General features: G+C 40.5%; 1 protein-coding gene across 1 annotated transcript in view; it reads left to right on the top strand.

Moving 5' to 3' along the window:
• LOC115577541 (major histocompatibility complex class I-related gene protein-like) overlaps positions 1-26,810 on the top strand; it is a 53,460-nt gene extending 26,650 nt beyond the window's left edge. Inside the window, exons 2-7 of the mRNA XM_030410429.1 lie at positions 18,520-18,789; positions 22,496-22,774; positions 22,913-23,215; positions 26,242-26,343; positions 26,578-26,595; positions 26,761-26,810. Coding sequence (XP_030266289.1) covers positions 18,520-18,789; positions 22,496-22,774; positions 22,913-23,215; positions 26,242-26,343; positions 26,578-26,595; positions 26,761-26,810 — 1,022 coding nt within the window. The remainder of the gene's footprint in view (positions 1-18,519; positions 18,790-22,495; positions 22,775-22,912; positions 23,216-26,241; positions 26,344-26,577; positions 26,596-26,760) is intronic.

Genomic DNA, 26,810 nt, shown 5'->3' on the forward strand with positions numbered 1-26,810 from the left:
CTAAACGCTGCCATGTGGTCTGTTTCCTGTCGCAGAGCCCTGGTCCTCTTGTCGTCAAACCGTATGACACTGCGGATATCTTCATATCTCTTAATGCTCATGGTGGCTTTGTAAATGGGATTTTGGAGCGGATCCATAAACAGCTCCCGCAAGGCCACATCCCAGCTCTTCTCCCCCCCTGCAAGGAGGGTCAGACCAATAAAGGCCATGAATTCCTCTTTATTGATGCTCCTCCACTCTTTCCCTTTTGCTGTGGCGACTCTTCGTCCCTCTAAATTGGTGCACTTTAAAACCTCCTCAATGATGTTGTCAGTAATGAACATAACCCAGGCATCTTTAGGTGAGACAGCTGTTGATCCAGGTGTAGGTCCTGGGCAGCTCCTCAGAATATTATAGCTTCGTGTTCTGCCATGAGTGGGGGGATTCTCATTCCAGTAAGACCCATTTTTACTCAGTCTACTGGACTGAGTCTGAGTTTCCTCCTCTGAGAAGACATCAGACGAGTCATCTTTATCATCAGAGGAGTCTTCATGTAAGGGAGCTGGATCCCCAGACACACCCACAACTCCACCTTGACCCTGTGGCAAATATTCTGGGTCATCATCGTCAGAATTTTCTGACTCAGATTCAGAACAAACTGCCTCTTCATCTTCCTCATTTAATTCTTCCTGCACCATTGCTGCAACCATCTCAGCTGTAAATCTGCGAACAGCCATACTCTGGATAAAGAAAATCAAAAGCACAAATAATATTTTCAGATGCACATCAATATATATACACATGCATACAGTTTTATTTTGGTGACTTGGCTAAGTAGCTTAATTAATTATTTAGCTAACTACTTTGCTAAGTAGCCTAGTAATCTACTAAGCTAAGTAAGCTAACGTCTTTGCTAAGTAGCCTAGCAATCTCCTTTGCTAAGTAGTTAGCTGGACAAAAAAAGAAAAAGAGAAAAGTAGTTAGCTGGACTAACTATAATAGACAGCTAACTATGGTAGAATAAGCTAACTAAAATAGAATATGTCAACAGCTAGCTAACTAGCTCATAGTAATTACTTTTAACTTTCTGACAAGACTGTACTCACTCAAGGTAACCTAAACCTAATCAAATGTTATGTACAGTTATCTTTCACATTTGTCATCAAATATTTTCAAAGGTAATGTTAGAACAATTGAAAAATACTTACGATACTTACAGTGGGAGCAAATGTCACAAAGACAGTTTACACCAAATGATATAGCAAATTTGTGTGGGTCGTTTTTGACCCATGTATGTGAAGTTGATGTAGAAATACAAAAGCTGTGCTTGTTCTTGAAGTAAGAAAGAAAAAGAAAAAATATGATTTGTAGAAAACAAAAACAAGATATTTACTGCATACGTGGAATAATAAATGATACAATTATTTTTTATTTCAAAAACATATCATAGAAACGCTCAGCAATAGATGAAATGGCATAGAAAATGAATATGGGTCATTTTCTACCCATGTTGTGCATTAGAGGGGTATTGATACAAAAGGGGTTTTTATTCAAAAAGTAAAAAAGTAAAAAATAAAATAAAGATGTAATATGATCAAAAACAAGCTAATTGAGGAATACCTTGAATACTGAATGATAAAAGTAATTCATTGCAAAGATAGAGAAGAAAAAAACTCAGCCGGGTCACTTTTGACCCATGCTGTGCATCAAAGGGTTAAATTGCATTGGGTTTTAGTTTAACTCGCAGTGATGGGACAAATTCAGTGGCATTGACATCAAGTTGTTGTTATGAGTGTGTCCTTTCATAGTATGAGTTCATCCCATCTGAAACCTTTGACCTTGATTTACTGCCAACACTGCTTTGTGATTTTATAACACTTAGTTTTGCCATTTCCTCAGTGATTTTTCAGTCTCCAGTAAAAGCTGTTCTCTTCTTTGCGTAGCTTTAATTCTTCTTCTTCCCATGCAAACTGTTCTCTCTTTTTGCTTAACTTTAACTCCTCTTCATCCAATGCATATTTTTCCATTAATGCCTTTTGTTTTGCTGCCAAAATTGCATGATTTGTTTCCATTTTTAAGCGAGCAGATCAGCGTGAAGCTGCGGATGAGGAATGATGTGAGCGTGATCTCTTGGTTGCATTTGAGATGCTGTCACAGGGATGCAGTTCCTCCTGAGGGTCTTGTACAGTGGGAATAGGTACTGGAGGGTAAGCAGCAGACAAATCCTTGCTTTTTTCGACAGGAACTTGTACTACAGGGTTTATTTCCTTTGGCGGTTGCTCAGAAGTATTTGTCTGAAATGGTAATTTATTTGAGTTTTCATATAGATTTCCTGTATCAATTTTTCCACTTGTTCTTTGAATGCATCACTGTAATCTATAATGCAAGAAAGCCACTCATTTTGTTTTTTACCTTCATCATTATGAAGTAGTGGCAGTAATTCATTGTGCAGGTTGTTGGCCTTTTTACACAGTGCATTCAAGTTGTTCAGTTGTGAAGGGATTTGGTTACATTTTCTTTTGATTTCATGTGCGCTTTTATTTGCGGAATAAGCACTTTCATTTTATTAACGGCACTTTTGCACTCATGCTGAAGCCATTCGATTTTATTTCCCCCAGCTTTGGCTATCAGTTTAATTTCCCTTTTTCCATTTTCTATGTTTAAACATTCAGCAACAGCATTTATTTGACTCATTTCTATTAGATTGTATTTTGTATAAAGCAACACAATCACAGTTCATCAAGAGCGCATTCAAAATCCATCCATAGACATTGCATTTAAATTCAGTTGCGCCACCATCATTGCGCCAATGCAGCCATCGTAACATCCATTTGATACATTGTCCTCATTTGACACAATGCATTCCAATCGAAGCGGATTCCTTAATCCACATAACATAAACATGTTCAGGCCTACCTGTTCCCAGGTGAATGGATGGCGTAGTGTGGCACTTAGCTGTGGCTCCTTTGTTCTCAGGCTAGTTGCGTGATGACTTGGTTCTTTGGCGCGGCTTGATGATTTTCATTAAACGCCTTTTTTGTTTACAAAATGTTGCTTCCTGAACATTACAATGAACAATGAAATGCTTCCTTGACAAACCTTTTAGCCGCTGAGAGTATGAGGTTGGGTCCTCAGGTTTGCAGATTTGTAATGCGCTAGGAGGCTATGGTGACAGATACGCTGAGATAAAAAGATGCTTTTGGTACATTTATTATGAACAAACAGCATAGAGCTATTACAGCACAGCAAAGATGGATACATGGAATAATGAAAACCAGCGGATTAAACAGATAAAAAAGTGATGAATGAATGAGTGGATAGCGGTCAACAAAAATTACGGCTTCTACCCAGCCCTGCCTCTCTCATCATCTGTGTCACAGGTAAGTGCGCACCTTTACGCACACGCACACTTCTGCACATGCACACGCCCACTCCCATGTGAACCACCGCCTCTGCAACACACACACTTTCAAGCACACCATGCTCCTCATCTTCAACCTGTATGTCTCCTACAATATGTGAAACTACAGTATTTGAGAACAATTAGAAAAATTGCTTTTCCTGTGAAAATACAGTGTGAATGTTAACGGCTGAAGCGATTTCTGAAATCTGCTGAATGTACTGCTGAAAATGCATAAAACTATAAAAAAGGAACGGTCAAGAAAGCCAAAAATTGAAAAGCTGATTGTATGAAAAAGTTGAAAAGCAAGAAAAATCAATAGTTTAAAAGCTGAAAAGGCAAAGCTGAAAAGTAAGAGGGCTGAGGAGCTTATAAAGGTGAACAGTTTCTGCACATATGTTGGAGTAGTAGCAGAGCGAAGTTGAAAATGTCCCCATACGAATGAATGAGAAAGTGTCTCCCAAACTCCTGCGATTTTTAGAAAAAAGGGTAATGGTTATCGCCAAAATATTTATATATTGAGTAACAGGAATCATTACTGAACTCGGTCATGTCTATTAATCCCCATAGAGTGAGAAATGAGGGCACCAGAGCAAGAGACAGAACAGGTACCATCTGCTCTCCACCAGAAATTTAGGGTCAAAATTAACATGACGACTTATGGGGGAGCCTGCTGGAGTGCTTGTCGCTCTGGGGCTTATACAGCCAAGAGTTTGAGTCCTACATCTGAAATACGACCATCAACTGAAAGACAATAAGATTTCCTACATTTATATGTATATATTGTCTATGTGGAGTAAAAGATTTGGGATCCAAGCTGAAGATAATTTTTTCTCCACTTTTTCCAGCTGCTCTCCTCTCTAGCGATGATGTCAGGGTTAGGGTTAAGCTAAAAGACAAGCTAAAAATCCTTAAAACTAAAACTGTGATGATTTTAAAACAGTAAAATATTTTAAAGTTCAAGGTCTTTTGACTCTTTTAAAGTTGGAATGATGTCTCTAGCTCAAAGTATGAGCGACAAGAAGAGGTTGAAAGTCGATGAGTTTTAAAGATTTTTCTATTTACTTTCATACTCTTATTATTTTATATGTAAGGGATAATGTATAGTTGAATGGTTTCTGTAGCTGAACATGTGATGAAGCAATGGCAGAATCAAATTTGAAAAAATCCCCATAAGGATGAATGGAAAAAGTTTTGCAGAAAAAGCTGAATATTTATAAACAAAAGATAGAAAAGCCAAAAATACAAGCAGTAATGTCCTTAAAAAGCTTAACATTTCTGTATTTGAATGGTTTCCGTAAAATTTGTAGGAAAAGAAGCTCTTTAGCATTCACAATAACAACTTCACTTCATTTTGAGTTTATCAAAGTCTAAAGACCACAGGAAAATCTTCTGTAGAACTTTTACTCCTGTCCAATCCTCTCATGCCCACTGGGGGGAGCTAAAGACACAATGATGGAAGGAAGGAGGTGTGTTATCTAAATAGAAAACACCTTTTTACACTGGGTTTCTCCAACAAGCACTAATTTAATCAAAGATAAAAAATAACAAAGAAACAGAATTAAGAATTTAGCAGAGCTCTGTTGCAACATTACAATTAATTTCTGCTTAGTAAAGCAAAGTTTATTTAAGTATAAACTAAAGTTAAGGAGTTTAATTGATATAGTGCTGCTTTCCAAATTCAAATAAATTCAGAAAAATAATCAATTTGTGTGCTGTTGGAATCTAGTAAGTAAAAAGGAGATGGAAAAACACTAACTTGCAGCTGCTTTTTATTAAGCTATAAAATGCCACATAGTTCAATAGTTAGCTAAAAGAATGTACTTGAAATACTGAAATGCTTTTCAGCTGCTTTTGGAGTCATGCTAAGTTACTGTTGTCTGTCAGATCACATGCAGAGGGAGGACTTCGACCATATTATCATTAAAAAGGGAGCCAATTCTTTCCTTCTTTCATCTCACAATAAAGTGATATTCCATACACTAATGTTGCAAGATAGTGATATGATTACAGTAATAATAATGCTGATTTCTCCTGGCAGGGCCAGATTCCTGGATGGCCCTCTGGTTCCCGCCCATGACTGGGTCTACAGGATGAACTGGATCAGAGCTCTTCACAGGTGACAGAAAAAATGTGTGAATCATCCACCAACCTGCAGTCTGACAGACATCGCTCACTTGAACTCAGAGATAAGATAAAACAAATTCTCCAGTCAGACCCAGTTTCTGACTCTGAATCTTTTCAGTCCTGTTTGTTTTTTTTGTTTTTTTGTTTGTTGGTTTGTTTTAATCACCACAGCTATATGAAAATAGAAGTGAGTAAGTTCACTAGAGAAGCTGATCCTTGGGCTCGTCTTCGAGTGTTTTTGAAGATGATGAATTTTCCCAGTTAGTATGTATTCATGGTTAATACGTTACTGTATGTGAGGGGTGTTGGTGAGGACTGGATCACTTGGAGGCAATCTGGACTATTTTGTTCTCAGGACAGAAACTCTCTCTCCTCCCTCTGCGAGGACAAACAACAGTGAACAGCTGATCCAGCTCGGTCCTTCACTCACTCGTCTTCATCAAATCAAGATGAGAACGTTATTGTTGTTGCTTCTCTTCTGTCACGTTTCATCACCAGGTAAGATCACATTTTAAACCTTTAAACTCTTTAAACTTCACAGTCCACTCGACTCTCTCCTCTGAGTTTAGTTTCACTTTCAGTGGAGTAACAGAAACTGTGTGGGTCAGTGCAGAATGATGTGGACCAACTTTTCCCGGAACAAAAAAGGACTTATAAACATTTAGAGGTGGCAAAAAAGGACAAACAAACAATTGAACATTGTAGCATTCTGCATCACCAAGACAATAAGAACAAAACATTGCCTGTACAACATGATACAACCAGAAGAGTTCAGTCTATAAAGGCTGACACAACTAAAACCTGTCTGTTACATCCTGATTCAGACTAAAACATATTTGCACCCACAGAAAGAGCAGCACATCGTCTCTACAGCACACAACACTGTTCATTAACCACTTTACTGCAAAAAGTGATGAAGACAAAACCAAACAGCAGAGAAGGTGCATGACAGAGCAAACATCAGACAGAAGTCACAATCATGAATGATACGGTCAATGTTAAATTGAACTATTTCCTGATTGTATTAATGTCTATCGATGATATATATTTATGTTGTACTGATAATATTCCTTTAAAATTGGCTAAAATAATGATCCGCTGCCTTCTGTATGAAAAGCAGTCACACAAACAGCCTCTTCATACATCTGAGAAAAATATATTTAGTCAAACATTATTTATTTTCAACATTTTAACTGTTAATTGATTAGTAATGAAGAATGCAGTTCTCCAGAGTGATACAGCATTATTTAATAACATATGATAGTTGTGTGTTTTCTTCACATTTAGGGCAATGCATTTATATTGATTCATATTTAAATCAATCAGTGTTTATGCATCACACAGCCTTCTATTGAGGCCAGTCCACATGAGGACACGCCCACCTCAGAGACTGACATTTAACCAGGAAATCAGGCACTTGTATGTTGTGTGATTCATTAATGTGCTAGTAAATTCAGCCAGAGATTAAATATAATCTGAATAGAACGACATGTTCCATCATAGAAGTGATTAAGAAACTTCCTGTATCAGCTTCAGGAGATGCTTCAGATACAAAGAGCTGTGAGACTGCTGTTTGGGTCTTGTTGGTCCTGACACTTATTTTAGTGGTGCACATAGCAGAGTATTGGGCACAGCCTGATTTAATATATCTACCTTGGGCAGCAGCAGACAAGTCGCAACTGGCCTCCTGCACAAAGACCCGCCATGAGGGTCACTTTCTCGTCCTATCACTGTCGATCTCTCATTCCTCATTCCTAAAAATACAAACTACAAACAACGCATCTCAACTGAGATGAAATAGTGATCACACGGGTCCACAGAGAGTCCTTCTGTGTAAATGTCTTGGACTGTCCTGATCCTCCTGGAAACAAGAGTCCAGCTCTGTCAGCTGTCTGTCAGGATATCATTCCAGATGTGTTTGAGTCGTGTCATCATTATTTCACACACTTGTTGCTTTTCCCAAACTAGTTGTGGGCACAGATCCAACAAGCTGTCCCTCTCTGGTTCCAGCTCTTGATTTCATTTTCTGTATCAGCTGTTCTCTTAACTTCATAACTTCAAAATCACACTCTGAATTGTCTCTAAACTGAGCATGGCTCTCTTTTAGTCCCTCAGTTAGGTCAATGAACTCGAGAAACTGATAATCTTTGGCTTTGTAAACCCTGTGTGTTCAAATTGTTAAACTTTAATAATTTCCCAAATGTGATGAGTAAAAATCTAAGCTGTTTTGTTTGTAGTTGTTGCAGCAGGGACTGAGCCTCAACCTTTATTTGACCGCTGCTTTCAACACACTGCAAACACTTCTAATATTACATCGAGTAACGTCACTATTCTGCTTACTGCTCCAGATTCAAAGTTCCAGCGTTTGTCCACAGATCGCTCACGTTTCGAGCACGGTGTCCTGGATAGAACTCTTTTTACACTTCCACAAACCTACATGTCTGCTGCTGCCTCTCATGAAACTGTTCATGTTGTACACTGTATCAAAGAATGTGCTAACATGCTAACTTGGACCATTACTGACTACACACCTGTTTCAACTTCATCAGACTGTTTTAATTGAAGCATATTTCTGAGTGTGTGTTCATACTGAATGGAGGTTGTTTGTTCTGCACATTACATTTAAAAAGTTTTTGTGTTTTGCTCCTTTGCAGCAAACACACACACTTAATATCATATTTATATTTTCACTTAGCTTCATATTTATGATTAGTGTTATTTATAAGCCCCTTTGTTTGTCCTGCAGTGCTACACTCCCTGAAATATTTCATCACTGCGTCAACTGGAATCCCAAACCTCCCAGAGGCTGTGACAACAATACATATGGATGAACATCTGTTGGGGTACTGTGACAGCAACAAAAATATGGATATAAAGGACATTGCTAAATCATTCATCCTAAAGTATCCTGAGCAGTTGGAGTGGTACAAACAGGAATGTTTCAGTGTGTTGCTGAAATTCAAACCCCGCACAAACAGTTTGATGCGTCTCTACAACCAAAGTGGAGGTACAGTATGTAACATGTTACAGCCTGTTTAACTTTTTACTGTTCTGCATCTTAGTTGTAAAGTGACCCAGGGCCTCAAGATACCAATCAGTTCAAACTCTAACATCATTTTACACATAACCTGAAATAGAGATTCATGTAAAGTAAACATCATATCAGTTTGTCTTCAGTGGTCCAGCCACTACCTGTCATTCATCATGTCAACATTAATCAGCTGCTAGTTAGACTTGTTGCTGAAGCTGTTAAACACAAACTACTGATAATAATCTGATTCATGATCGCATGACTTAAAAAACAGCAGTCATCACACAATGTACAATGTTTTTAAGATCATCTTTCCACTGAATGTTTCATCTGTGAATCAGTGTTAATTACAGTCTCTGTCTCTGTCTCAGGTGTCCATGTTTTACAGAAGGTGGAGGGCTGTGAGTGGGATGATGAGACTGAAGAGGTCAAAGGTTTCGCTCAGTTTGGTTATGATGGAGAAGACCTCCTGGAATGGGATCCAAAAACATTTACATGGATCGCTCTAAGACCTGAAGCTGTCAACATCTCAATGATGTGGTACACAAAAACATACTTAAGAGAAAACTTTAAGACTGTTTTGACTCAGATTTTTCCTGAGCAGCTGAAGAAGTATGTGGATTATGGGAGGAGCTTTCTGCTGAGAACAGGTAGGATCACCTGACCTGATGTAGTTTATTAGACACAGTGATCTTCATATAGGCTGCTCAGACTGAACTGTCATTGTATTATTAATCCAACCTGTCTGACATCAGCTTTTTTGTAGTGGTTACATTAGTTTTAGTCCTGACCAATCACAGACATCTTTGGGTGACATCACTCACCATCAAAGCTCAGACTGTGATGTCACAGTTAGTTTAAGGAAAGTGATTTAACAGTTTCAGTGTTTCACAATAGAAATAGTTCCACTGAACATTGACACTGTGATTGACGACCTGACTGTGAATCATAAGAACAGAATATCTCTCTCTTTCCTCTCCAGAGCTTCCCTCAGTGTCTCTCCTCCAGAAGACTCCCTCCTCTCCAGTCAGCTGCCTCGCTACAGGTTTCTACCCTCACAGAGCCTCACTCGTCTGGAGGAAAGATGGAGAGGAGCTTCATGAGGAGGTGGACCACGGAGAGATCCTCCCCAACCACGATGGAACCTTCCAGATGAGTGTTGACCTGAACCTTTCATCAGTCACACCTGAAGACTGGACGAGGTACGACTGTGTGTTTCAGCTCTCTGGTGTGAAGGAGGAAATCATCATCAAACTGGAGAAAGATCGGATCAGAACCAACGAAGGTAAGAGTGAGATCAGAGAGTGCTGAAGGGGAGTGCATGGGAACAACAACAAAAAAAGTAATAAACTATTATTGTGTTCAACAGTGAAGTCCAGTAACATGACCGTCCTCGTCACTGCTGCAGTGGTTGTTCCTGCTCTCATTCTCATCGGTGCTGCTGGATTCATCGTTTACAAAAAGAAGAAAGGTGAGAGAGAAAAAGGAAAGATTTCAGTACAGTACATTAAAGAGGGTGGTGAAGAGAAAGTAAATACAGTCAGCACTAAACAGACTGAGTATAAACAGATAGTCAGTCTGAGTGAGTAGAAGAGAGGAATAAAGTGACTAAAGATAATCAGGCATTTACAACTGTGACTGAAATTATTTGTCTTGTTCTGATTTCAGCCATCAGCCCTCCATCTTGTAAGTAAAACTTACTTTGGTTCTATTTCAGCTGATCTGACTCACACTTCATGTTTTAGATTAAAACATGTTTCACATTATTGTGCAGATGAACCTTTTCAACACTGTTTCCTGTATTTATTGTTTATAAAAATTCAATCCAGGATGTTTGTTTCTGACCTGCAGCTCCTGACAACAGCACAGAGCTCTCTGAGCAGCTGAATCCAGAGACCCGAATGACAAACACACTCAGTGACTCTCCTGGTGACACTTAATTTAGTTTTGATGAACTAAAAGAGAGTAAATGGCTTTAATTAGGTTTTTAAAGGGCCTCATCTGGCCCACCGGCCACCAGTTGAATAGGTCTGGACTACATGTTTGTCTACTCACTGCTAAAGCTATAAACAAGCGTAGCATATGACCAGAGTAACTGTTAACCATTGCTAACTGTAGCTGCCATTAGCTAGTTAGCTCAGGCAGCAGTGCAGCTAGCAGTTTGCAATGTAAACTCAGACCGCTAAGGGAGTGTTGCTGTGTGTCTTTATTGAGTTAACTAAACTAAGAGATCATGATCTGTCATTACTTTACATCCTGTTGGTAATTTTATTTCGCTTTTTAAAAATGTTTCCAACAACAATTCTTACACATTGCACATTTAACTTGGACCCTGGTGGTATGAGGAAACTGTCTTCGATCATCATGAATGGTTTTTCATAACACCAGGGCTGCTAACTATGGTGAGACTGGTTGAACCACACAGACAGTGATGGTGGTTGCAATGCTCAGCGGGCATTAATGTGAAGTTGCCAATGAAAACAGTTGGGCCCGGCAATGTAGTTTCAATTGAGCAGTTCCAGTGTAGATATAAGGCCGGGTCACACTGCAGAGTTTCTGCTGTTTGTTTGGCTGAGTGAAGGATTTAAAGGCAGCTTAAAGATGTTGAGGTCAGGGTTAGAGAATAGTGTCTCCTGTCAGAGGGCTCAGTACATTTGTAGTGGACCAGTCTGATACCCACTGCAGTTCAATGATGGTCCAAACATCATTCAACATGAATACTGTGAAACCAACTGTTGGCACATTTTACTGTGTATTGATTGTTGCTAAACTTCCGTTCATCTGATTAACCAGGTGAGGAAGGAGATTCAGGAAACGTGATTGCTTACGCTGAAGTATTTAATGAAGCTCAATGGAGGAGAACAGGTTCGACAGTACATGTGGTAACAATGTTGCTCTGTGCCAGTTCTGCAGAAACAAACTTCCTGTCTGTGATTATCTTACCTGCCACAGAATACTCTGTGGAAATGTGCTTACCTGAGTCATGTTGTTGTTGTTGGGAGAATATGGAGTTTGAGCCAGTGCGTCTCTCTTCTGAGATATAGTGAAGGTTGGATGTTGGAGCAGCAGAATGTGAGACCTCAGCATGACCTCAGGGTGACTGAACCTCCTGGGTGAGCAGAGTGGAGGATATTTATCTAAATATACTGAAATCCTTTACAGGGATGAATGAATGTCAAAGTCAAATGTATTGTTCTTTCTTTCTGTGCTGATGTTTGTTTATTCAATAAAATCCTCAAAGTTAAAAAAGTTTGTCTCTTTTTCTTCATCCACATGCTCCTTTGTGACTGTAGTTGCATTAGTTATATTATTTGAACATTCAGTATTCTCACAGAGGATTTTGGGTGAGAAGATTGATATCAATGTTCACTCTGAGCAGAGTTAGCTCCCAGACAAAGTTAGCTTAGCTTGGCATGAACATTGACATTAACAAAAGAACAGCTCCAGAATCAGTTTGATGATACAGTGTCTTGTAACAGATGAATGGTGTCTCTGTCACTTGTTTCTGCTGGATGTAACTTCAGTGCTGCTGCTGTGATCATTGTCGGATCACAGTGTTGTATACACGTTTACTTTAATAGCAAGTTTTCAACACACAACATTGTTCTGACGTGATGACTTTTGTTTGTAGTTAGCACCCACATTACATCTGACAGACTGTTACGGACCTGAGATCTGTGTTTATAATAGTGGTGTTGCACTCAGAAGCTTCAGCACGTCAGAACAAATCTGTTGTTCTTTGCCTGTGAGGTGATCAGAGGATCTGTTTAGAAAGAAAGTGAAACAAATGATGACGTAGAAAACTGAGAGACTCAAAGTGAAATACATGATGAAACATGTTCATTTACTGTGGTGAGTTAGGAGCAAAAAAAAACATTAAATGTACGAGCAACAATCAACAATAATGAAATCAACCAAAGAGTAAAAAGAAAAAATATATATAATCACATGTTTTTCCCCATTAGAGCTCTGCCCACTTCAAACATGCATCACGTGATTCTGGAGAAACATAGTTGATTGTTGAGTCTCATTCCCAGGTCATCAAATACCAGAGCTTTGGGTCGGGCAGCTGTGAAACTCTCAGCCTCTATTTCATACATGTCTTTGCTGCCATCTAACGGCTGTTTAGTGGTATTATATACAGCATTACAAACAGGGCTGTGACACTTGTATTGTGGAGCCTGATTCCCTTTCAAGTGGATAAAATAAATATCTCACACACACTGGGTACTTTAAGGAATCCAGGTTTGACTGGTTCTGTCCAAACTGAAACCTTTGTAGAATGTATGTGCTCTGTGGTATTTCATTGTTCATTGGAAGGATCATTGTTATCATGGTGTTATCTACTGTCTGATTTAGAATAAGTTATAGGTGGTGATACAAATGTACATGGGGACACATTCTCTGAGATCTTAACTGTCCACTGACACCAAGATCATGTAAATTCACCTGATAGTTGTGTTTAAAAGATACATACTTTTACTCTCACTTTCAGAATAACTTCAAGAATTTAAAGAATATATGTTTTCTTCTCTGTTGACTTTTTGCATTAGGGAGAGAGCTGGTCATCCTAAAAAAAAAGGTGCTATTCCGTAAAGAGCAGAAGAGGCGCCATGTTCTTGCTCCATCTACAGGAGTAGTTGAAGGTGGAGTCGACACGGAGGAAGGGAATGGTTGGTGGCGGGGCCAGAAATTGGAAGATCAAGGATGGACGTTGCTTCTTGTTATTTATTTATGTTTTCTTTTACAGAGAATGCTAGTAGGTGAACTGGAGTAGGCAGTGAAAACCTGTACAGAAACCCAGAGAACATGGTCGGTCCACTCAGGTGACAGTTATAACCACTGAGTCGTAGTTATCAGCTGCGACAGCATCATCAGAGGCACTGTCCTCCACTCGTCAGGTTTTGAAGAGCTCGGTGAATCTTTTCCACAATGATCTCAAACTACTGGTTCTTCTCACCGGCTGTGTCTCTGATTGAAGGACATGTATCGTTGTGTTCTCGTCTTCAGCGACTCTCTGCTCCTCCTCTGCTATCAGAGCTCTAAGTCTCATCACCAGACTCTCCTTCAACAAAATCATCGACTCATCAAACCTCTCAAGTTTTTTCAGGTTTGCAGTCAGGGTTCTGCTCTCGCTCACCATGGCCTGTAATTCCTCCTCAATCGTCTCATCGTCGTCCTTGACGATGTCTTTCAGGTGGACACATTCAGCTTTGAGCTCTGCAGTCTCCTGGTTGTTTGAGTCATAGAGGTGAAGCAGTCCGTCATAGCAGCTGAACGTGCTCTTGAGCTGTTGTAAACCCATGTTGGATTGAGCCATCAACTCCAGTCTGAGTTTATCCTTGTTCTCCTGAATCAGTTGTTCTAGCCGTTGGACTTTTTCAAGAAGTCTCTTTTCCCTGTGAATCAAATTCTCTCTCTCAGTCTGACGACACTCTATGACATATTTGAATGTCAGTTGTGATCTTCCTAATTTTCCCTGTAAATCGTGCAACTCGTCCACTCTTGTGTATTCCAGCTGCTCCTCTTGGTGTCCTCTTGAGTTTGTTAGAAATAGGCATTAAATTTGTTCACAGCTATAACCACTGAGTACTGCTTAGTGTTGAAACATTCTAGAATATTCAAGTGCATTTCAGAACATCAAAGAACAGCAGGTGGCATCAAAGATCATCAAAGGACATCAAAGGACACTCCATACTAAAGTTTAAATCTAAATGTTTTTATTTGAAACAGAAACAGATTTTGTTACAATATTATTTGTCCTAAAATCTGTATTTTCACCTCATTTACAGACTTTTTAAAGAATCGCTAACTCTCACCATGAACCCTGTGAAGTGTGCCAATAATCATCATCTCTGGATACTATTTGAATACCAACAGCAAATAAACAAATGTGCACATCATTTGAGTAGAAGGGTTTCTTCATTAAGGTCAAACACTAAATTAAGTTGGTATGGAAAGAGGTAACATAACTTCTATTCACCGGGCGAACATCTGAAAGTGGTATGTGTCCTGCATGCGTACAAATCAACTTAAAAATATCAACAAAGCACAAATTTGTCAAATGCATGAAAATTTTGTTAAAAAGGACTTTGTCTGATTTTTTTTTAAATCAATATTATGAGGCTAATGATGTCAAAAGCTCTGAGCTGACGGTTAACACAGATGAAATGTACAAGCAACAATCAGAGAAATTACTTAAATATCTCCTATGTTTTGAATGGTCTTTGAACGCCTCAGGTGTCTGTTGTTTGTGATCTCATTTGTTTGGGCAGGTGCCAATCATTTTCTCTGCATTAACCTGTGGGATTGTTAGAGGGGCGGGACTAGAGGGAAAGCGGGGGAAATGAGGAGAGAAAGAGCTGCAGAGAGAAGCGGAAAGACGTTAAGTCCGAGCAAACTCTAAAATAACTTTATGGAAAAGTATTATTTACCGTTATCAACCGGAAGTTTGTGCGAGTGTTTGCTTATTTTGTTAAAAGTATAACCGAGCGTGTTTTAGAAGTGAGGGCTCATTACTGGCGCTAACTGAAGATGGGACTGTTGCTAACGGTTAGCATCGCTAACTGCTAATCAGGAGACAGGTTGGATATTGGACGTTGACAGGGCTGCTGCAGGACGGAGGAGTCAGTGATGGACCGAGCCTCAGGACAGAACCGAGCCTCGGGACGGGTCTCTGGTCACGTCACTGCCTCTGGGAAGAGGTTTTGGAAGAAATGGCTTGATCGTTTGTCCATGGTTCGGGTGAGTATCCTGACCTGCGGGTTCAACGGTTATTTCCATATGAGCTTCCGCATGCGCACCATCACTGGTACCAACTGAAACAGTACAAAAACCCGGAGTATTACTATTGTGAAGGTTTCTAATGTGTGTGTATTTCTGTCATGAGGTGATTCAAAACAAAGGAGAAAGATATGAGCCACACGGTTTCAACATTAAAACGGTTTATTATTGCTAAATCCTTGTTTGAAGGTGTTTTTCATGCTGATGATGTTTATATTGAATAAGAGCTAAAGTTACATTTAAAGTAAACTGCATGGGAAAATGAATGCTCAATGACAGTATAGTTGCATTAAATGAACTAACCAGGCCTCTCTGCAATTTAGCCAGATTCATTTTCAATCTGTGTTAATTATTGTAAAACATCCCTAATAATACAGTCTGATACATAAAAGAGGTATTCATGAAAATCATAAAACAGAGTTGAGTGAGAGGGCTACAATAGATAATGTCTGTATAGTATAGAAATGTAGTTCTTCATATGATTAAATGTGTTGTACCAAAAGGGAGAGAACATTTTTGAACACATTTTTAAAAAGATAATCATCTCAGGTGTGTTTAGACTAGAGCTGTCCAAAACGATTATTTTTCAAACGATTAATCTAGCGATTATTTTCTCGATTAGTCAACTAATCTAACGATTAATTTAATGTTACATGATGACCAAACAAAAGTAACGTAGTAACTGTAACAGTCCTTGGTAACTTATATGAGGAATACCGCAGTTGTAGGCGGAGCAGCGCCTGTCCTCCAGCCTGTCCTACCAACTCTTCATCACATTTCTGCCCGAAAAACAGGGTCTTTCACCAGCAAAAACCGTTAACTTACTGCAGTGGTTGTGTTGATATAAATAACATAATGTAATTTAGCGCGAACAACGTAACACCCCGACGTCATCATCATGACGTGTACTGTCACGTTTCTTTAGGAGCGGCAGCGCAGCTTTCTGTGTGAATTACATGCGGTTTGCTTTTATTCCAGCGGTGCTTCCCACTGTTTGAATGACCAACGGCAGAGAATTGACGAACCGCCGCTGCGGTGTTAATGCAGCGTCTCTGTGTGAGAGGGGCTATTCTCAGCCTCCGCAGGTAAAACCACTTCCTGTTTGGGACGACGCGCCGACGCAAATTATTCATGTCAACGAATTTATGTCGTCGGTTACGTCGACGACGTCGATGCGTTGTCCCAGCCCTAGTTGAGACTCTCTGAGACTGCTCCTCTATATGAAACGTAAAGAAAAAGTAAAGAATATCACATCAGTTCAAACAACGGCAGTGAGTCTCTGTAGGTGTGTGATGCTATAAGACAAGAGCTGTGTTAAAATATTTTCAGATGATTTTATCAAAGTGAAGTCCACCTGTGTTAGAATATAAGTTGATATATCCAATGTAAAGTTTGTCTGGACTTCACAGTGAAAAAGCCGTTTTTACAGTTTGACACTAGTCCAGTGTTAAAGTCCTCCTCAGCCACTGAAACAGATATACATTGTGTTTTGATTCTGTACCTGTCAAAGACAAAGCCGGGCCAGTCCAAACCGGCACTGATGCTTCTCTGTTTCACTGTTCAGCTGTTTGATGTTATGAAACTGTCAGTATAAAGTGAAACATGGGACTGTTCACTGTGGAGAGAGGCAGATTTTGAATGCACACAGGTAACAAAATGTCAGGTAATTTAAAAAATAAGACAAACTATTATTTCTTTTACATTTTAAAGAAAATCTTTTCTACCAGCCAATTTCCATTCTGAGCTCACTCAGTGAATTCAGTTAATCTCATGTTACAACTGAAGGATGGCGTAATAAAGACAAAGATCAGACACACAAGTACATTAAATGTGTTAAGTTAAGTTTACTATCTATACTTTTAAACACCTCTATATCTGAAACTACATTATTTGAGTACAAGAGCTTAAGTTTATTTTGAGTTTAACAAAGACCAAAGACCACAGGAAAACCTGTTGAAGAACTTTTACTCCTGTCTAAACCTCTCATCCCCACTGGAGGGAGCTAAAGACACAGTAATGGAAGGAAGGAGGCGTTTATCCAAACAGAAAACACCTCCTCCCTTTATTCACACCATGAAGACTCAACTCAGCTGTTACGTGGATGAAACTTACTTCTCATCACAAAATGAAGATCTTCATTCTCTTGCTTCTCTCCAGCCACTTTGCATTTTCAGGTAAGAGAACTTTCCTTGACTTACTTCCTGAAAGCAGTTTATGAAACACAGAACAGTTCAGCAGTAAACTAGTGACCTGAAGATGGAGGCTGCCTGTCTTTATATTTCAGATCAACCAGTCTGTCCAGCTCAGGGTTCAGATAATATGAAAATGAATTAGTATGTTGTTCTATAGTTCCTCAATAACTTTGATTTGTGTTTAACTTTGGAACAAGCACAGATCAAAGTCTGTTGTCAGGAACATACTGTAGTCCTAAAGCCTGTATTACTGTGCTGTGTTACTGGAGGCTGTATGTTGTAAGTGGGGGGTGAAACATAGGAGACAGAGGACGTCAGAAGTGGGTAATTGATTCAAGTAGATGTGTACTGACATTGCTGTTACACAGAGTTGTTCTTTGTTTTTTGTCGGGTACAAGAAGAAGAAAAGCTTCTTCATGATGAGGCAGTTATAGAAGATGATCAGTTTTATTGCCCTGTCACAGGATCAGAACAACTGTCATAAACAGTAGAAGACTGAAAAACAACAGTCATTGAGAAACTTTATTGAAAGTTGTTGCACAATAGCAAACATACAGAATGAAAGGACAAACCACAGTTCAACTTTCAGACTCAGTGTGTGTCTTCTATCAGTAAATTGTCTTCACTTCACCAACACATGTTGGTGGTGGACACTGGTTTGTGACCTCTTCAGTAAGTAAGACATGTAACACATGTAATGTAACACCTACATTATGATATAACAATATCCACAATCTATGATGACAAATAGTCTCTTATCATAGTAACAGTATAAAATATTGCAGCCATTAAGGATGTTCACATTCATATTAGAAGGGGGATCTGATAGTTAAAGTACTTTGAGTGTAACTTCTCTTTAAAGTCTAAAGTCAACTACTGAGTCACCAAAATGCTTGGAGTAGTTGGTGGGCCGTACTGTAACCCATGACATCATATTTATGATGAGTGAGATGATGATGATGATGTGTTCATTTATACTGAATGTATGAACCTCTTCTGTCCTGCAGTGAAACACTCCCTGAAGTATATCACAACTGCATCTTCTGGACTTCCAGACTTCCCGGAGTACGTTGTAGCTGCAGTGGTGGATGACAATCTGGTGGTTTACTGCAATGGCAACGAAAAGATAATCGAACCGAAACACGTCTTGGTGAAAAAATTATTCGAAGATGATCCTCACCAGTTGAAGCAGTACAAAGAAGCATGTTATGAGGTGGAGCCAATTTATTTCAAAGCCACCATCAATAGTTTGAAACAACGCTTCAACCAAAGTGGAGGTACAGTATGTACTATGTTATATTTCACCTTTCACTTCATTAACTGTTCTTTATAATTGTAAAATATTTTAGTAAGATTTGTATCAGAAATATTGGAATTGATTTTATCAGCCTCCCTGGGCTGAAAGAAAGTTACTATCATGCACAGTGAAAAAGACTGAAAACTTTATTGACTAATACTGCTTCAGGGGACGACTGGACCACAGAACATCTGACTGGTGTGCACATTTAAACACGAGGATCCAAAAACCTTTAAATCATTTATTGAGTTGGGAATGCTCGATCAGATGATGGATGAAAGACATGATAGATGATTTCTGTACAACAGCAAATATAGATCAATATATTTGCATACATGCCAAAACTGAATAACACAGAAAGTGGATGAGAACAAAGGTAGCTTACATTATTAATGCATCCATGAAGGACGAGTCTTCTGTAATCCTTCACTGTGATTCTCTTATTAAAAACATAAAGTAAGTATAGAACAACAATGCAAGATGCATTTAAATCCAAATATCTTCCATGAGCCATATTTACAGGGTTAAACTTCTCACAGAAGAGGAAGTAGGAATCAAACAACTTCAAATGTTACACCACAATCTGGTGTGAAGGCAGATACACATTATAAATACTGGCTGCATTTAAACATCACTTAAAAGATAAACTATATGTCATTTGGATGCATGTACACATAACTTAAAGGATACAAAACAAAATATCCGGAGCAAATTGGCAGATTAAGTTCAAACAAACTAAGGGGCCATCCACATAGAAACACATTTGTGTGTAAACGCACGTTTTGCATTGTTTTGGCTGATCGTCCAAATGGATCCTGTTAAGACACTTTTTTTAAACCTGGTCTCAGGGTGGAAATGCCGCCTTTGCGTTCTCACATGGACAGCGAATCCCCATACTTTGTGTATCGATGACGCCATCGCCTCACCCTTCAACCTCTTAACCCTGCAACGTCTCATAACAGCAACAACAGCAACAATGGCGGACTGCATGCTTATGTTCATGCTGCAGAACATTTTGAGCCTACTTGGGAAAACTAGCTTGGTCTCACACAGAGACACATACAGGACACACCCAGCATATATGTCCTCCTATATGTCCTCCTATATGTCCACAGATAGGTGAATCTCTTCACCAGTCAAAGCCTCACAGAACTGACACTCGACTTGACATCACACAGAATATAACTATTGTAGTACAAAACTAGAGAAAATTGTTTTTGTGTTAGTCCCCGCTGTAATAGTTTGGACTCAGGCCACATTCACACATAGCCGGGTATTTAGAGAAAATGTTGTCATTGACATCAACCCGCATAAATACGCCGTCGAGCGCTATTCTAACTATGCCAAACCTGTGGTCGGCAGTGTAGGGAGAAGGATAAAGCCATGCAAGACAATCAGAATCCTCAGAATCGACAACATCGAATAACATGAGCGACTTCCTGTTCCTTTCAAATCAATACATATGGCGCAATGTTCGTTCGCGCTACTAAACAGTTAAGGGAATGAATTACGGGATGTTTTTAACTCCGATGTGAACAGGTCAGAGAGCTGTGTTGGGCGGGGGTGTGTGTGTGTGTGTGTGCGTGCTGCTTGCAGAGAAAAGCAAAAACCTTAACACAGGGCTTGACACTAAGCTTTTTTCCAAGTAGCACTTGTGCTACCATGCTGAAAAATTTAGTAGCACACAACATTTTTTTGTAGCACAATGAAAATTCAGCAATTTTGGTAAAGAAGTCATTTTGAAACAAATAAAGTACTTTAGCCTAATCCTAACCCTGCTAATTTTTTAATGTTCTAACTGGCTCTTTGCCTTAACAAAAATCAGGAAAGACAAACAATGCAAATGTGTGTGAGAAAATAGAATATTTATTACAACCAATATTAGTTTTTAGTTTCGCGCTGCAGTCTTCACTGTGTGTTTTTGCGCATGTCACGTGTCTGTTATGGAAGGACTGCATTGGTTAGAGAAGCTCTCTATCAGATCTGATTACAGGTCTGATTTGATTTTTCCTGGGTTTTGAGACCAAGGTGGCAAAGGCCCTGGGATGGGGGTATTGATGAGCAGCAAACCTTTTTTTCCCTCAGTATAGAAAAGCTGAACATAGCCTATCCAAGGCTCTACACTAACATTTGTTTGTTTACTTTAGAAGCACAATGAAAAATGTTTAAGTAGAATTTAAGCCTGAAATAATGTTGATGGGCCAACATGACCCATTTTTACATTTGAGAACAGTAAAATCACCAAACATTTTTCCTAAGTTGACGTTTTATGTGACCAGGAATGGGTCATACATGGAAATATTTCAATTTTTATTTTTTTTTTTAATCAACAAACACAAGCAGTAACTTGTTCTAGGTAGGCTATATCTCTTGACCAACACAATATTTGGTTAATTGGTCTTTCCTGCCATTACTCTGATATGAATTACATCTCTTAAACCATAGTTGTTGAAACCTAATGTTCAACACATCAGTAGCTATATTTGTATACTCTTATTAATGTTTTTTTTTTCTTTAACACTAATAAAACTCAAGAACCTGTCACACAAGCATCTCAATGTTGCCCCTGTGTGATGATCAGGGACAGGTCAGGTCAGACAGAGAGCTTTGAAGTTAATATTAATGAATGTTGCACTGTGAGACTGTGACCACATGTCAGCTGTTCTCAGCTCCACCGCGACAAGCGTTTTTTTTTTTTTTTTAATAGCTCCGCGGTATCGACCCGACTGAAACACGGGAGGACACAATGTATTTATCAAATCTTGGTCGCTGAGGTAGCGGGTTGGTTTGAGCTGTGTTGTACAGTAGTACTCTGAAACTCCTCAGGCAGTGATCAGTGTCGGCAGCTGTCCTGAAATGTGTGTTTCTCTCCTATAAAACATATTCTACATCTCGGAGGCCACGTCTTTCCACCTATTGGCTTTCTTCACCTTTCAAACGGAGCAGAGCTCCGTGTGAAACAGTAGGAGAGACACAGCCCGAGACCGTGTACCGGAGGGAGAAGCAGGTCGAACGTGCACAAAAAAACCGAATGTGCACTGCTACGGCATTGCCTTGGCATGCATGACCGTGTCTACCTTGAAAGTAATGTGCGGAAAAGACGCTGCATCTGAACGCCCCGATGTACACAAGCTTTAATCAAGGCGGCGGCCAAAATCACCAAACAGGCAGGGGGAAAAAATACTGCTCACGTTAAACAGCATGCAAAACGGTGCATGTACTACAGTTTCTGTCGGAGTCGCACTGATGAGACTGAATGTAATTTACTATTCGCACTGGAAATGATCAACTCGCAAATGCGAGCAAAACAGTCGCACTGTCAAGCCCTGCCTTAACAGCATCCATGATAGCCAAACAAACATAGGGCGCTCACATGACGCTAAGCGTTTTCTGGCGCATAATGTGATGTTTGAGAACCTAAAACCTGTTTCTCCCAGTTGACACGGCAACACATAACCGGCGTTATTAGAAATTTCCACTTTGGCCAGAGTTTTTAGAAAGAATCGTTTTCGTTGATAAAAACACGGTTTTCGTGTAAATGAGAGGCCGAACCGCAGGGAAATATCTGCGTCTTCCCTTGGTGTAAACGGGGCCCCAAACCAGTGACGCTGCATCACTGTTCATTGTTTGCATGTTAAACCTTAAAGTGATGAGGTGAGGTGTTTCTGTCTCTGTTTCTGTCTCAGGTGTTCACATTTTACAGAGGATAAGTGGCTGTGAGTGGGATGATGAGACCGGAGAGATTCTTGGTTTTAATCAGTATGGTTATGATGGAGAAGACTTCATATCAATCGACCTGAAGACAGAGACATGGATCGCTCCAAAACAACAGGCTGTCCTCACCAAACTGATATGGGATGCTGACAAAGCTAAAATGAAGTTCAATCAGAATATCCTCACAGTGATTTTCCCTGAGTGGCTGAAGAAATATGTGGACTATGGGAGGAGCTTTCTGCTGAGAACAGGTAGAATCACCTGACCTGATGTAGTTTAATGGGCAGAATCATGTTCATACAGTCTGCACAGACTGAACTGCTGTTGTGTTTTCACTCCAGTCAGTCTGACTGTTAAAGCTAAGAATAGTTTGATTGATCTCTCTTCAGAGCTTCCCTCAGTGTCTCTCCTCCAGAAGACTCCCTCCTCTCCAGTCAGCTGCCTCGCTACAGGTTTCTACCCTCACAGAGCCTCACTCGTCTGGAGGAAAGATGGAGAGGAGCTTCATGAGGAGGTGGACCATGGAGAGATCCTCCCCAACCACGATGGAACCTTCCAGATGAGTGTTGACTTGAACCTTTCATCAGTCACACCTGAAGACTGGACGAGGTACGACTGTGTGTTTCAGCTCTCTGGTGTGAAGGAGGACATCATCACCAAACTGGAGAAAGATCGGATCAGAACCAATGAAGGTAAGAGTGAGATCAGAGGGTGCTGAAGGGGAGTGCATGAGAATTCTTCTAGGAAGAAAACAGTAATAAATATAACAGCCATGTTTTTTGACCAATCTGGCTCATTTATGAGAGAAATTTGTCTTTTCATCCCCCCAAGTTGTATACCAACTTGTAATAGCAGCTTTCATGATGCAAGAGGATTTTTTGTAGCGGACTATCAGGAGGACGTGTATAACATATTTCATGTTTTTATAAGTGGTGGTGGTATAAAATATTTCAAGTCAATAGCACTTATGGCTTGTCTTGGAGAGCCTTTCAAAGTTTACGCCCTATGTTATAGCGCCCCCATCCGACAGATTGGGATCAAATTTTTGGAGCAGCATTTGGACGTCATTTATACTCAAATTACCAAGTTTCGTGTCTCTGAGTCTTCCCAGCTCACCATAAATTAATAAAACGCAAACAATGATGGTTAAAGTCCGTGTAAAGCGGCAAAAAAATTGTGTTATAAGTTTGTCACACCAAAGAAACATGTATCATTGACCACTGAGCCAAATTTGAAAGATTAAAAAAATTGTTAAGTATATAAAATTAGGTCTCTAAATCATGGAAAAACAAGCACTTCTTTCTGCTGTGAAACGCTGGGGCCGTGTCAGTTAGAGGCGCTGGAACCACGCCCATGCGGCGGGGGCTACACGTCATGTTAATGACGTCGGTGTCTCCCCAGGTGTTCCCCAGGTGTTCCCCTTGTCTATCTAAACCCGCGGACAGTTTATAATCATATAGATGCTGTTATAACGTGTATTGATTGAGATCCTGACCCACTAAACATCCTGGAAAGTGACGGAGTGAAGTTTTTCGCGCTAAATTACATAATTATACATAATCACCATCAGTAAACAGGACGCTGTCTGACACTGTCACTCGCGGGGACGGAGGCTGTTTTCTGGGGGACAGTTCCCTGTAGTCTCGGTCAGGAGGGCTGGCGGTCGCGGTGATTTATTTTCGTCAAACACTCGGTGAGTTAAACACTCTTGTGACAAGCGTGACAAACGCTGTTTTGTGAGCAGAAATGTGAGGAAGAGTCGGGAGGACAGGGAGGGGACGGACAGGAGGACAGACGCTTCTCCACATACAGCTGTGGGATTTGTTTTCCTCATAAGTTGCTAAATACAGTTACAGTTACTACGTTACTTTTGTTCGGTCATGTAACGTTGCTTTGTGGGACATTTCTCTGTATTTAGTTGAGTGAAGGACCTGTGCAGTTAGACTGTCAGACCGACACGCCCTCGCTCCGCGCCTCCGGATTATCCGTTCACACTGGGACGGCTCACCAATAATGCGGCCCTGATACTACCTCCACATACCGCCGGTGGGACCCGCCGTCAGCAGGACGGAGAGGGTCGGCTGCGGCGCGGCCACATCATGCCGGTGGGACCCGCCGTCAGCGGGACGGAGGGCCGGCTGCGGCGCGGCGGCCACATCATGCCGGTGGGACCCGCCGTTAGCGGGACTGAGGGCCGGCTGCGGCGCGGCCACATCATGCCGGTGGGACCCGCCGTCAGCGGGACAGAGAGGGCCGGCTGTGGCGCGGCCACATCATGCCGGTGGGACCCGCCGTTAGCGGGACGGAGGGCCGGCTGTGGCGCGGCCACATCATGCCGGTGGGACCCGCCGTTAGCGGGACGGCGCGGCCACATCATGCCGGTGGGACCCGCCGTCAGCAGGACGGAGAGTGTCAGCGGCGGTCAGCAGCGGTCACATCTCCTCGTTGGCGGAGGAGAGGATGCAAGCCGGGGACGGAGTTGACCAGCGTCAATGGACTCCCCCGTTTCCTTACGTTTCATCCGAAGGAAACTTAAATAAGATAACAGCGCAGTCACCCTGCACACTGTGGCATCCAGGAAAGATACAGAGCGATGTGGAGGAGACATGGCTGGTTAGCTGACTGGTTGGCTGGTTAGCTAGCTGCAAACTATTGTAAGCAATGCAATCCGAAACTGGAGAGTGAGTGGGAGAACCGCTGAAGCCGATGCGCTGAACGTATTTATACCACTTCCGCAGCAGGGCGGGGTTTATGCAAATCATATGGCCGCGTTACGTAACGCGGCCATGATTTGCATGATTTCTGACCCGCCCATTAAATCCTGAACACAGAAATGTTGAAAAACTGTTTGTGAGCCTAGCTCCAAAATTAAATTCTACATGGCCGAATGGCTTTTACATGTTTTAAGTAAACACATTTATGACCCGTTTAATGTGTTTAGAAGAAAATGGCTGATTTTGGTTTACACGGACTTTATTGACTAATAGGCCAAGCCCACTTTCACATATGAACACGGTACTCAAGATATTCATTAATACTTGCCCCTAGAGCATGCATACCAAATTTGGTGAGATTACGTCCAATGGTCTTTGAGATACGCATGTGTAGCATTTATAGTGCCCCTTATAGGTTGGTAGGCAGATTGCCAGTCCTGTGCTGAACCTACCCAACAAGTTTTGTCATGATAGGGCAAAGTGTGTGGGAGTTATGACCAATAATTTCTAAGCCTCGCCCATTGCGAAAATACATTGTTCCATGGCGACCATTTATAATTGAAATGTGTCTTTACATCCCCCCGAAGGTGTATACCAAAATTGGTGGTGATAGAGTCAAACTTTCAAAAGTTCTATTCATTTGACTGTTTTTCACATTATGCTAATTGTGAAAAAATCGTAGTAGGCGGAGCTTTGTGGTCAGTGTGAGGTGCGTGGCCTTCTGAAAAACGCATTTTCAAGCCTTAGTTACAGCGCCACCATCTGGCTGATGGGGCTCATATTTTACTGAAAGTTGATGCACATCATTTCCAATCATTGGGCCAAGTTTCAAGTTTCTGGCCCATTCCAGCTCACGGGAATTTGAGCTCAAGCTGCAGACAACAAATAATAATAAACCGGCACAATTTTAGAATCGGGGTTAGAACCCTAATAAACTAATTAACTGTTTTAAATTGTTCAAACCTGTTTCATCTGCACCAGTCTTAATTTATTGTATTCAACAGTGAAGCCCAGTAACATGACCGTCCTCGTCACTGCTGCAGTGGTTGTTCCTGCTCTCATTCTCATCGGTGCTGCTGGATTCATCGTTTACAACAAGAAGAAAGGTGAGAGAGAATATTTCAGAACTTTGATTTTAGTCTTTGAGTTTATTTTTATTATTATTATTCAGAATTGAAAAATTAAAACAAGCATCAGAGAAAGTAAATACAGTCAGCACTAAACAGGCTGAGTATAAACAGATACTCAGTCTGAGTGAGTAGAAGAGAGGAATAAAGTGACTAAAGATAATCTGGCATTTACAACTGTGACTGAAATTATTTGTCTTGTTTTGATTTCAGCCATCAGCCCTCCATCTTGTAAGTAAAACTTACTTTGGTTCTATTTCAGCTGATCTGACTCACACTTCATGTTTTAGATTAAAACATGTTTCACATTATTGTGCAGATTAACCTTTTCAACAGTGTTTCCTGTATTTATAATTTATAAAAGTTCAATCCAGGATGTTTGTTTCTGACCTGCAGCTCCTGACAACAGCACAGAGCTCTCTGAGCAGCTGAATCCAGAGACCTGA

Source organism: Sparus aurata, unplaced genomic scaffold, assembly GCF_900880675.1.
Source record: "Sparus aurata unplaced genomic scaffold, fSpaAur1.1, whole genome shotgun sequence".
NCBI lineage: Eukaryota > Metazoa > Chordata > Actinopteri > Spariformes > Sparidae > Sparus > Sparus aurata.